This window comes from Ornithorhynchus anatinus, chromosome 4 (genome assembly GCF_004115215.2).
Source record: "Ornithorhynchus anatinus isolate Pmale09 chromosome 4, mOrnAna1.pri.v4, whole genome shotgun sequence".
Classification (NCBI taxonomy): Eukaryota; Metazoa; Chordata; class Mammalia; order Monotremata; family Ornithorhynchidae; genus Ornithorhynchus; species Ornithorhynchus anatinus.
The window spans coordinates 16,063,227-16,076,703 of NC_041731.1; the positions used below are offsets into that span (position 1 = coordinate 16,063,227).

The 13,477-nt window shown below is 43.7% G+C and overlaps 1 protein-coding gene across 1 annotated transcript in view; it reads left to right on the plus strand.

Annotated features, from left to right (window-relative positions):
• Window positions 1-13,477, plus strand: part of PKD1L1 (polycystin 1 like 1, transient receptor potential channel interacting) — a 94,073-nt gene that overhangs the window by 73,298 nt on the left and 7,298 nt on the right. The window contains exons 40-46 of the mRNA XM_039911958.1: window positions 735-858; window positions 1,894-1,977; window positions 2,909-3,099; window positions 4,225-4,459; window positions 8,345-8,449; window positions 8,743-8,883; window positions 12,100-12,234. Coding sequence (XP_039767892.1) covers window positions 735-858; window positions 1,894-1,977; window positions 2,909-3,099; window positions 4,225-4,459; window positions 8,345-8,449; window positions 8,743-8,883; window positions 12,100-12,234 — 1,015 coding nt within the window. The remainder of the gene's footprint in view (window positions 1-734; window positions 859-1,893; window positions 1,978-2,908; window positions 3,100-4,224; window positions 4,460-8,344; window positions 8,450-8,742; window positions 8,884-12,099; window positions 12,235-13,477) is intronic.

Below are 13,477 nucleotides of genomic sequence, written 5' to 3' on the forward strand. Positions count from 1 at the left end.
GGGCAACAGGACCATCCCAGTAGGAAACCATTACAGAAGGGTCCTCACGAAAGGATCATGCTTCATGACAGCTACTCTTGATTAGAGCGACCCGTTCGGCTCACAGGTGAGAGAGACTCATCCCACCATAATCCCATCCTTGCACATCCCCTTTGCAGCCAAGACCTTTGGTAGCTAAAAAAAAATCCAAATGCCCAATTGCTTCCCAGACTCCTCCCCTTCGTTCCCAATCAATCAATCAGTTATATTTATTGAGCACTTTCTGTGGGCAGAGCAATGTACTAAGCACTAGAGAGAATACGATGTAACAGTTGGTAGACACGTTCCCTGTCTAAAGTGAGCTAACAGCCTAGAGCCCGTCAATGAGTCCTGCGTGCTAAGAGAATTCATCCTCTCTCTTTCAGTGGTAGTATAAGGGAACATGCTTTCCAAAGGAAATTCCTCTTGTGATGAGGTAAATGGTACTGATTCCTCTGCTTTTCGATGACAGTTATCTGGAAGCATTTTCCTCGAGGGATCTTTGTGTTCATGCTGGTATTTGTGAACCTTCTCCTTGAGCAGATCCAGAGAAGACGAGATTGTCCACCTGCCATTATTAGTTTGCAGCCTACACGCTGTGTGTCCAGTGACCCTCTGGACCCCTGGAAAAAGAGACATTTAGAAAATAGAGAAAGTACATCTTTTTGTTTTCTTTATTCGTATGCTCTTGTTAACAAATAGTTTTTGTTTATCAGAAATACCCAGTACACCTTTGGTGACTTAAAGGATGCTGATGGCTGGTGGAACTGGAGCCTGACAACTTTACTAGATTCCCTGTATAAGGATAAATGGCAAAACACCAGTGGACCCAGAACTGAGGTGGATATTTTGTTTTACTCTTCTAAACTGGACCACCAGAGCCAACGAAAGATACAGTGGGAAGGACTGGTAGAAATGAGTCATTTCCAGCATATTAAATTATGTAAAATGATCTTTGGCTTTCTAATGTATTTCTTTGGGCCACTAATCTCCTGATGAACAGTTCATGTGACTTTTGATAGTCTCTTCTCTTTACCAGCACTGCTATCTTCCTTTCAGCATCCGCCAATAATCTTATCTCTTCCTGATTTTTCTGGGTCCCATTTAGACTCTCACACGGTTGGAGCATTAGAAAGAGTGTTCCGTCCTTGACTTTTCTAAGGTCGATGACGGAGAAACCTTATTCTCGAACCAGAACTGATATTTTACTCTCTCTGAGCAGAAAACACAAAACGTTTTGGTTCTTAGCTGGCGACTGTAAACGAGTTATGTTACTATAATATTCCCAGTCACAGTCAGATTTTCTAACTTTATCAAAACCAGCAGAATTTCACTGATCTATAGACTTAGTAATCCTTTTCTCCCTTCACTTCTCATACACATGTTAACAGCGGGGAGTAGGGTTGAGGTTTTGAATTTTAGAGCTTATAAGTAGCACTTTTACTTTGCTATCTTTCCTCACCTCTTAAGAGGTATCACAAGATAAGTATACTGCTTTGTAGGGCTACACTTATCATTCCTTTTTAAAACTGCCTTCCACTAGTAGAAATAATTGAAGTTTTGTTATGACAAGAGACATATTGGTTTCTTTATTGATGGAACTTGAAAAACTGCAGTTAAATTTTCTCATTTCCTGCCTGCTAGAAGAACAATTTAACATCTTTCAAGTATGTGTGGAGTTGAAAGATGGCTGTTGTTCTTTTCATAAAGGCAAAGAGTCCAATAAAATTATAATGCCTTAAAAGCCGTGATGTAAGCCAGCAACTCTCCACCTCTAGGAAGGGGTAATGAGAATTTCACCGGTGGAATGCTGAATGATTAGTGTTCACGGACTGATTTTTATGATTAATGAGATTTTCTTCCTTTTAAACTTAGTCTGGCCCTAATGGAGATAACTGCTATCTCATTGGCCCAGCAGTGCTTCAGCAGCTAAAGCTTCCTGGTGACTATGCATGCGAGGTAAGAAACAATGTTTTTCCTCATAAAAACAAATGAAGGAGGGGTTAAGGTGGAGAAGCAGCATGGTATAGTGGATAGAGCACCGGCTTGGGAGTCAGAAGTTCATGGGTTCTATCCTGGCTCCGCCACTTGTCTGTTGTGTGTCCCTGGGCAAATCACTTGACTTTTCTGGGCCTTATTTACCTCATCTGTAAAATGGGGATTGAGACTGTGAGCCCCATGTGGGACAGGGACTGTGTCTAACCCCATTTCCTTGTACCCACCCCAGAGCTTAGTACACTGCCTGGCACATAGTAAGCTCTCAACAAATGCCTCCATTATTATTATTAGGGGGCTAGGTGGGAAAGAATGGATAAATCGAGTTTGAGTTATGACCAAAGTCCTGTGTGAAAAGAGGAAGGCTGAGGGTGCCAGGAGCCAGTGAACTGCTTTTCTCTCTGAGGCCTCTCCTCATGGCTTCCATCCTAAGGTTTTATCTCTCAGGTTGTATTGTTTGGGTCTGTTGACACTGCCCATGGCTGCCTCTCACTCTGGCTCCATTCTTGAAGTTAGACTTTGAAACTCCCTCTGAGCTCAATGTTTGCATTTCAACTCAGGAGGGAAAAATCCCCCTCCTCCTCCACCTCCCTACCCCTCCATCCTTCCCCCAAAGTTATTTGATCATTTTACCTGCACCCCCAGATGGATAGATGCGCCCTGGTTTTGGTGACCGGTTTTGCAGCTGATCTGCTGGAGAGTCTTGGTTATAAGCTCTTAGTACAGGTCAGGGTTAAAGACTGTACTGATCCAAAGGCCTGTAATCGACAGCCAGAGAAGAGCAGACCTTCGGAGACTGGTGGCTAGCACCTCCGAACAACAGATTGGAAGACGAGAACAGAAGCGGCGTCATTTCAATCGTTTTGTTCTTCCTGCTGGATTATTCTTTTTACAGGTTTCAGGCCGGTTTTCGGATGACTTTAAAGATCAGATCCTGGGCTACCACCCAAGAGTTCAAGCATCCAACAGGACTCGGGCTTTGGATAATGAGAAGCAGAAAATGTGCCGAACGGGAAGATCTCGTCTCTGTGGTCAAGTGGACTGCTATGAGGGCAGTAGCTCAGCAGTGAGTCTGGGTAGGACAAGGTGAGCTGTGCAATATCGGATCACTTCTTGGAGTCCCTGGCTGAGTCTGTAGAGGCTGGGTTGAGAGAGGCTATTTCAGGATCTTTTTCCAGATGTAAAGTACATAGAGAAGCAGCATGGGGTAGGGATAGAGCACGGGCCTGGGAGTCAGAAAGCTGTGGGTTCCAATCCCGGATCTGCCACTTGCCTGCTGGGTGACCTTGGGCAAGTCACTTCACTTCTCTGTGCCTCAGTTACCTCATCTGTACAATGGAGATTGAGACTCTGAGCTCAATGTGGGACAGGGATCGTGTCCAACCCGATTTGCTTGTATCCACCCCAGCGCTTAGTTCAGTTCCTGGAACACAGTAAGCGCTTAACAAATACCACAATCATTATTATTATTATTACAGTGTCTGGCACTCAGCACCGAACAAATACCACAATTGTTATTAATTATTATTATTATGTTGCCTTTTTCTGACAAGCATTATTAAGGTGATAATAATAATAATAGTATTTGTGAAGTGCTTACTGTGCACCAAAGCACTGTACTAAGCACTGGGGTAGATACCAGATAATCAGGTCTCACATGGGGCTCACAGTCTAAGGAGAAGGGAGAACAGGTATTGAATCCCCATTCTGCAGATGAGGAAACTGAGGCACTGAGCAGTTAAGTGACTTGCCCAAGGTCTCACAGCAGCTAAGTAGAGGAGCGGGAATTGGAACCCAGGTCCTCTGACTCCCAGGCCTTTGCTCTTTCCACTAGGTCACACTGCTCCATCTTGATATCTAGAATATCTTAAGTGAAGGACATTTTCTCAACAATGAGTTTCTCAAGAATGTCATACCCTACTTACTGTTTTCATCTTCAAAGGATTGACATCTCCAGAGGTTTGAATAATGGTGGTATTAAGCTTTCTCTGGTTGCTAAGCACCACACTGAATGCTGGGGGAGATTTAAAATGATCAGGTCAGACCCAGTCCCTGTCCCACATGGGGCTCACAGTTTTCATAGGAAGAAGGACAGGTATTGAATTCCCATTTTACAGAGGAGGAAACTGAGGCGTAGAGAAGTTGTGACATTTGATTTTTCTCTCAGATTCCTTTTGTACCGAACATCTCTCAATTTCACTTGCTCTCTAGGACCGAAGCTTATTCTATACTGGTCAACTTAAAGAGGAGGAGATGGCTAGACATGACAGTGGGGGCAGTAGGGGTGCAATTTGTCCTCTACAATCCTCCTACCAACCTCTTCACCAGTGTGTTCCTGCTCGTTGAATTTCCATCCACAGGGGGTCTCGTTCCATCACTACGCATTGAGTCAGTGGACATCTACCACATCAATTCTGTTTCAAGTTACTGTGTCAGGGTTTCGGAGGTGAGTGGTTCTTAACTTGCTCTTTACTCTGGAATCATTAAAGCACTTCCCTGATCCTCCTTGAGAAAAAAGCTCCCAAACTTCCCTTTAAGCCCCAACCCATAGGAAGAGTCCCTTGGACCAGGTCAACCTCTAAAGAGCCCCGTAATTCATGAGGTCATTGACCTCTGGACTCTGCGATAACTATTAAAGTCTGCAAAGGACAGACTGCTGAAGGCATCCAGGAGAGGAGGGGGCTGCCTTGCTCGATACACGGGGCAACTGATAGTTAAATCACTGTTCGGAGCTGCGTCTCCCCATCCGGTGATTCTCTTGAGGCTCTTTGTGGGGTTCCTGACTTGCAGTTGGATCTCAATAAGCGCTGTGCTTTGCGGGTGTGGGAGGGTGGGGAGAGTTCATATTGAATCCTTAGTTCCTTCCCTAATTTAAAATAACTATGGAAAATGTTATTGTAAATCTCCAAACAGAAGGGTACGGGAAATTATTCTGTGATTCCTCGCTTCTTATCGTGTTCCGCCGGCAGAGATGATGTGCATTTATAGTTCTTTTAAATATAGTTTATGGAACACTGAGGGAATGCCACGGGATCTCAAAGATGCCCCCGTCATCACTGACTTCAAGAAGGCAAAAGATCAGATGTGGGAATTATTGAGGCATCTCACCACTCTCCTTTCCTGGTGGGGTCCTTGAAATTGTGGATTTTGGTGGATTTTGAGAGGAGGCAGGAGATCTCCAGAGATACCGGTGTATGGAGATGTGGGCTTTCCAACCTTGTTTACTATTGTTTGACCTGGATTCCCCACAAACACCAGATCTGCCTCAACCAATCAGTCTATCGGTGGTATTTATTGAGCACTTGCTGTGTATAAAACAATGTACTAACTGCCCGCTGAGACAATACTATAGGGTTGGTAAATATAATCCTTCCATTCTAGAGGTCAGTTTGAAATCTACTGGAGAATTTACAATAATAGTAAAATAACTGTGGTATTTGTAAAATGCTTATTATGAACCAAGAACTGTACTACGCACTGGAAACAGATATAATACAATCAGATCAGCTACAGTCCCTGTCCACATGGGACTCACAGTCTGAGGGGGAGACAGAACAGGTATTTAATCTCCATTTACAGATGAGGAATCCTAGCCCTAAGAATTAAGCTGACTTGCCCCGGGTCACAAAGTATGCAAGTGATCAGAATTTGGTCTTATGTCTCCCAGTCCCGTGTTTTTTTCCTTGAGCAGTTCCATTAGCATTACTTATGGCTATGTTTCAAATAGCAATATTTCTTTGAAGACACAGCTCTGGACTCCTCAAACGTCCATATGGCTAAGCATTTCCTTCTGCACCAAGCAAAAACTCCTCATAATTGTCTGCAAGCTCTCCACCAACTCTGCCCATCTTACGCATCAGCTCACTTCACTTACCTCTCCCCAGCTGACAGCCTTCATTTCTCCCCAAGCTGACCTTCAGACTGCACCTCACTTCTGATTCTCTCGCCTCTGTCCTCTCTCTTATGCTGCCTCTGCTGCCTAGAATTCCCTCCCTTTCCAAATCCATCAGACCACTGCTCTCCCCATTTTCAAAGCCCTCCAAAAATCTCACCCTTCCGCCAAGCCTTCTCCAGTTACTTCTTGAGAAGTGGCATGGCCTATTTTAAAGAGCGAAGGCCTGGTAGTCAGAGAATGTGGGTTCTAATCCCGGCTCTGCCATTCACATCCTGTGTGTCCCAGGTCAAATCACTTAACTTCCCTGTGTTCCAGTTTCCTCATCTGTTAAATGGAGATTCAATGTCTGTTCTCCCTCCTACTTAGACTCTGAGCTCCATGAGGGACAGGGACTGTGTCCCTGCACACACACAACACCACTTTAATTTCACTTTCACTTTCTCTTCTTTTGAGGAAAAAAGCCAGTCTCGACCCTGAATCGAGGTGTGAGGGAATCAATCTTATTTTCTGAAAATATTCACATCACAGTGTACAGTGCTCGAGTGTGGCCAATGCATTCTGCAAACTGAAGGGAATGTTGTTTGGGGGTTTAGTGTGATGTGAGTTGGCCACATTTTTTGATTATTCACTGTTTTCAGTTATTCAGGCATTAGCTCATCTTTCTTCACGTGGGTAATTACCTGGGTGGTGTAATTTTACAAGATTCAAAAAGGTATTTTGACCCCCACAAATGCTGACTGTGTTAAGCGCTTTTGGACTAAGTCACTGCGAGAGTTTGTGCAATGCTAAGTGATTTCAGGGTTTCGGTAAATCAGAGGTGAAGTAATGCCTCTCTTCAAAGGCGTGTTCAGAACTAAACTGGGAAGTCAAATGATCCTGTGAAGTGACGGTCACAGTCCATTGCTCTGCACTAGTAGATGCTCAGTAAGCAATGTTGATGATATTGATAATAATGACAACTGAGGTACTGATTGAGGGCTTTCTAGGGTGCTGAACATTGTGCTTAACCCTGGGTAAAATACAAGATGATCAGGTCAGACAGATGTTGGTGTAACCGATATTCTTTAGAGTATATATCCGAAATTATGTTTTCTTGAATGAGAATAATAATAATGTTATTGGCTAAATACTATATGGCAAACATCACGCTGAACATCATACAAGATAATCGGGTTGGACACAATCTCCATCCCACATGGGGCTCATAGTTTTTAGGAGAGGAAGAATATGTAGTTAGTCCCCATTTCACAGGTGAGGAAACTGGGACACAGGGAAGTTTGATGACTCGCCCAGGGTGACGCAGCAGGCATGTGGCCAAGCCAGGTTTAGAACCCAAGTTCGCTGATTAATAATAATAACAATGTTGGTATTTGTTAAGCACTTACTATGTGCAGAGCACTGTTCTAAGCGCTGGGGTAGATACAGGGTAATCAGGTTGTCCCAGGTGAGGCCCACAGTTAATCCCCATTTGACAGATGAGAGAACTGAGGCACCGAGAAGTGAAGTGACTTGCCCACAGTCACACAGCTGACAGGTGGCAGAGCCAGGATTCAAACCCATGACCTCTGACTCCCAAGCCCGGGCTTTTTCCACTGAGCCACGCTGCTTCTCTCTGATTCCCAGGCCTTTGCTCTTGCCACTGGGCTGTGCTGCTTATATGAAGCGTGGGGGTGTTGATGACACTGTCAGACTGAGAGAGGAAAAATAGGTTAAATTTTATCGAAGAATCTCCTGACTGTATCTTGTAGATATCAAAATACTGGTTTATTTCATACACTGAAGATTAACCATGGATCTTGGGGATTAATCAGTATGTGTCAAAGAATGAATTATCTGTTTTCTTTTAGAGAAGCAAAAGGGTGTTAACCAGTCCTCAGAATCTTAAAATGGGTCCACACTTTTCCAGTAGGAATTTGTATTCCGGTAAGCCTCTGTTTGTCAGAGACTTGCTACCTTGAAATCATCCTGATCCTTTGGTTTGACTTTTTCCTGTGAGGAGGAGTATTCTGCCAAGGTCTGATTCATCAGAAAGAGGATGACAGGACAAAGAGAAGTTATCGAGTATCTAGAAGGAGGGAAGGCTTTTAAGAGGGAAGGCAGGTGCCGGATTATTTTGTCAGAGGGTTTTTTTTTCTTTCGAAATGTTTCTGAAACTGATGATTTCCAGATCTGAGTCTGGTTTTGTGACCGGAGAGAGTAATGGGGAGTAGTATTTACCCTTAGACTGCAGCTAAACTCCAACAATTTGGGCTTGGCAGAAACAGGATTCCCCACGCCAAAAATAAAACCAAGAAAAAACTCTCCTTCACTTAGTGATTTTTGTTAGGAACAATGCATCATGATATGGAAGGGATTAATGAATGCCTTACCAGTTAATTTGCCCACAATAACAAAATCTTAGTCATTTAGTGTCATCTTTGAACATTTTCTTCACAGTTGCTTTTCTTAGGGCTCATCCTTCTACATCTCTGTTCCCAATTTTGGATTATGAATCAGATGAGCATACTAAGCTACTGTCAAGAACCTTGGAACTGGCTGGAGGTAACATCTCTTGGGTCCTCCGTGTCCCTTAAAATTTCTAAACATGTGTACTTGATAAACGTTGCATATTTTAAACATAAGAGAGTAGAAAGCCTTTTCTTCATGTGTTGAGATTGTGAGAGAATATCATTTTTCCTCTTTGGTAATGGTGTTCTGGGTTCATATAGTCAGAGTTTCCTTTCTCCAGAACTAAAATGTGGTCAATATAAAGTTGGATAACCTAATTGAAGTAAGTGTATTTAAATGGAAGTTTATTTGCATAAGGTATTCTTCCTCTCTTCCGAACTTTTCAGTTCTCCATCATTGGATTGAGTTTTTTTCTCTACGCGATCCACATGCATCACTTTGTGCTTGCTGTAGATGTCATCGATCAGCTCCATAAGGGATTTTTCCAAGGATTTGTTGACTTTAGTTTTATTGCATCCTGGGGGCAGGTAAGCAATTTGCTTCAGTAATTCATGAGTGATCAACTATTCCTAGTTTTCCCGTGGAATTTTCATTCTCCCGGGGACTGTATTCGATCAGACATCCCACATTTAACTGAGTCTGAGTTTACACCTCTCTGGAGAAGGGCCTGCTTGAAGGAGATTCACAGGGGCAGATCCAGTGTACATTCCTCACTCACACACACAGTCTAGAAATATTGTGTGTCCCCTTAACAAGTGACAAAGGCCCTGCCTCAATCATACTTATTGAGCACTTACTGTGTGCAGAGCACCGTTCCAAGCACTTGGGAGAGTAGAATATAGCAGAGTTGGTAGACACGTTCCCGGCCCACAGGGAACTTAGAGTCTAGAGGTGGAGACTGACATAAATATAAATGAATAAACTATGGATATGCACATAAGTGCTGTGGGGCTGAGGATGGGTGAGTAGAGTGTACAAATCCAAACACAAGGGAGATGTAGAAGGGAGTGGAAGAAGAGGAAATGAGGGCTTATTCAGGGAACACTTCTAGGAGGAGATATGCTTTTATTAAGGCTTTGCAGGAGAGAAGAGTGATCTCGTGTCAGATATGAACGAGGAGGGCGTTCCAGGCCAGAGCGCGTTCAAAATTGACCGCTTGATTTGGGGTGCTTCAGAATGTCTCCTTGCAAATATGCGATATTACAAGTACGTCGTGGGTGAAAGGACAAATTAAATTCAACTCCTCATTCCTCTTATTATACAAGTCCGAAGTAACACACAAGCTTTAATAAATCCACAGACTTTCTTGAACCTACACACACACGTCCATCAGTGGTATTTATTGACCATTTTTTGTACTCTTAGTGAGCTCTGTGAAGGAGATGCACTCCCAGAGCTGAGGATGAGAGTGTGGGAGCCTCAATTTCAATTTTAAAACCCCTGCCTGACTCACTGATTGGCTAAACTAGACTTATCTTCTCCCAGAAATTTTCAGGCTCCCAGAGAACTGTAGGAATTATAGTGGGAAATGTTCTCCACAAAGAAAGACAAAGAATACGCTTCCTACTCCTCCTTCAGCACCTCGTGTCATCATTCTAGCTCCATTTGGGAACAGAATATGTATATAACCAGGTTTTGCCTTCGCTGGAATGCACAGTGAACCAAAGAATGTACAGACCCGGTATTCTCCAGGGTGCACCCCTTGACTGATGTTGTCTGACTGCCTTTTCCCATTCTCAGGGCTTTCCCTGACCTCTTAGAAAACAATGCCTTGTGTTTTGCATAGAAAGGTTAGGATCCAGGGGAAGAAAAGTTCCATTTCTTCTCCGCCCCACATTATTCTCCCTATTCCAAGCCCCATATCACCTCTATTTCATCCTCTCCCATCCCCACAATCATTTATCCCTCACCTCTTCCCACTGTCATTCCATTGCATGCCATACTGCCCTCGAACTTCATCGGGAGACCTGCGGCGGCCCAGTTTCAGAACTATGGAGAGGAAAGTCTGTCTAAGTGGAAACTGGACGTAGGTAGCCAACTGACTTCCAAGTACCATTTTTCTCCAGGAGGAAATGGTTCTTGCCTGACGGCATTAGATTTGGGCCTGAACTAGGTCAACCTACAGCTTCTTGGGAGATATGGATCCCCATACCTACAGACCCTAGGCAATTTCCACTAGTCCAAGTGTCCCAGGCATGAAGGCAATGAGGGAGAAGGGGATGTTCCAGGCTTCCAGAGGGAAGGATGTAATACAGCGGCGGGGGGTGGGGGTCTTCCTTGTTCTTCCATAATGGCTCAGAGGGCTTCAAATCTAACCAGATTCCTGGACCTAAGGAACTGTGACCTGGAGTAAAATCATAAGCAAAATCTTTATGTAATCCTCAGGTTCTCATGGAGCCATTCTCAATTTCCAGGGCCACCGTCCCTCGGGTTCAGACTCCTTGGAAGAGTCCTGCGCTAACCCAAACCAAAAAAGTAGAGGTGAAATCACATCAGAACTTAATTGTGGAAGGAGATTGTCAAACCCCTGGTTGTAGCCTCCTCAATTACCTCTGTCTGTGATAGATCTGGGAGGAACCAGAATCAGTCTACTATATTCTACTATATTCTATTTATGCCCACCCATATTATGGGAAGCAGCGTGGCTCAGTGGAAAGAGCCTGGGCTTTGGAGTCAGAGGTCATGGGTTCGACTCCCGGCTCTGCCACTTGTCAGCTGTGTGACTGTGGGCAAGTCACTTAACTTCTCTGTGCCTCAGTTACCTCATCTGTAAAGTGGGGATTAACTGTGAGCCTCATGTGGGACAACCTGATTACCCTGTATCTCCCCCAGCGCTTAGAACAGTGCTCTGCACATAGTAAGCGCTTAACAAATACCAACATTATTATATTAGGAGCGGAATCTGGCACTTTTTTAAAAATAGTATTTGTTTAGTGTTTACTATCTGCCAGGCACTGCATTCAGTGTTGGGGTAGATAGAAGATAATCAAGTTGGACACAGTCCCTATCCCACAGAGGGCTCTTCGTCTTCATCTCCATTTTACAGCTGAGGTAACTGAGGCACAGAGAAGTTAAGTGACTTGCCCAAGGTCACACAGCAGACAAGCGGGGGAGCGGGAATTAGAACACGGGTCATCTGATTCCCAGGCACAAGTATGAAAGATGCCAAACTGATTCTTTAGCCAGTCTTGGGACCACTGAACAGACCAGTGTGTGTGAATCCAAAGATCTTCATGTACCAAACCATGGAGGAGCACGTGTACAAATGAAACAGACTAATAAACAGAAACTTCCCATCTTCTGACTGTCAAAGTCATTTCAGATTTAGGTTCACTTTCTAGACTTCCAATCATCTGCTTCTCAAATACTTGGCACCTGGAAACATCCCAAAATAAATTTATTTTTCAAAATACAGTCTTGAGACCTAAAGTTTCTTCAAGAATTTGTGACTTTTGTCCTTGTCATTTGTAGTGACAAGTTCCCTATCCCCATTCTCTTCCAGCCTAGCCCAAAGGTCCTAAGACATATTACAATTGCTGACAATTATGTCTTTGGAGAAAAATAAGAGTTTAGCAGTAAAACCTCTGGATTGTCATGAAATACATCATTTCATTCAAGTCTAACAATGGTCATCCAGACTCTAGTTTGGGGGGGGGGGGTTGGCATATTGTGCACTTGGATATATTTGTTCGCATCCTTTTAACTAAAAAGGCAAACTGACATGCCTTGCTTTTATGTCTCAGAAGACTCGATGTCTTCAAGGAATCCTGTCATTCTTCCTGTTAATCAAATGCATCCGTCTGCTTGGCGTTCACAAACCTATGGCTTCCTGCTCAACAATGTTATGGCTTTCCTGCTCCAGAATTACCAAGACAGTGGTAAGAATTTTCCTCTTGGATACTGAATCTCTAAAATAGAATTTAACAATTGAAAACTTTCAACTACTTTGTGAAATTACTGTTTTCTGGGAGTTGGGGTAGGTGTCTATTCTAATCCGAGGTTTACCACCCATTCAAGAGAGTGTTCCTGGAGAAAACTGAGATCCACAAATTGGAATAGTCTACCCAGGGCAGACTATATATATACTAAGAAATAGTGTTTCCATTTCTGAGCCTCAATTTACCCACTTGCAAAATGAAGCCAATAAAGCCATCCTCCAGAGATTTTTGTGACAATTCTTAATGAGAATTGTATCAAAGTTCCTGGAGATAGCACAGAGTAAAAAGCAATTCAAATGGCAGTCTAATCTCATACGATATCTATTCAAAGAATGAATGAAAGCATTTTCTGGGAACCGGCCATTTTACACACCTGAGCCCAACACCTGCCATTTAACCACCTTCTTCGGGATGACATTCAACACGAGAGTTAATGTTCCTGTGCATGTGCCTGGGTAAAGCACACCCCATCTTTACCCCCCATCTCTCAAGATCAGTCAATTCCAGATTGTCAGCTCAGCAATTTTTTTATGGTATTTGTTAAGCGCTTACTCTGTTCCAGGCACCGTATTAAGTGTTAGGGTAGATGCAAAATACAAGACAAGACACAGTCCAGGTCCCACATTGGGCTCACAATCTTAATCCCCATTTTGCGGGTGAGGTAACCGAGGCATAGAAAAGGGGCCACGGCAAAGTGGTGAAGCTGGACTGTAATGCCATAGACTAGCAGGGAGTTGCCAGTAGCGTGCTTTGATAGCCACTGAGGTCTTCACCATCCATGTTAGCCAGGTATTTTCAGGATTGCTGCTGAGCCAGCAGAAACTCTGGGTGATTCTTCGGTCAGAAACTTTCACAGTAAGGGCAGAGCCCCAGCAGGCAGAGAGCCTTGCTGAGGCTTCCCCTAGAAGCAGAGGGGTCTACGGCATTAAAAGAGGCATCGAATGGCTTCTAATTGCAGCTCTGCTGCTTGCCTGATGTGTCTTTGGACAAGACACTCAATCTTTCGGTGCCTCAATTTCCTTATCCGTAAAATTGCAAAATGGAGAGTAAATGTTTCTTCACCTTCCCCATGTGGGACAGGAACTGTGTCTGACCTAATTACCTTGTATCTACCCCAGTACTTAGTACACTGCTTGGTTCATAATGATCCTGCTCTTGTGAGATCTATTTCTAATATAATTTT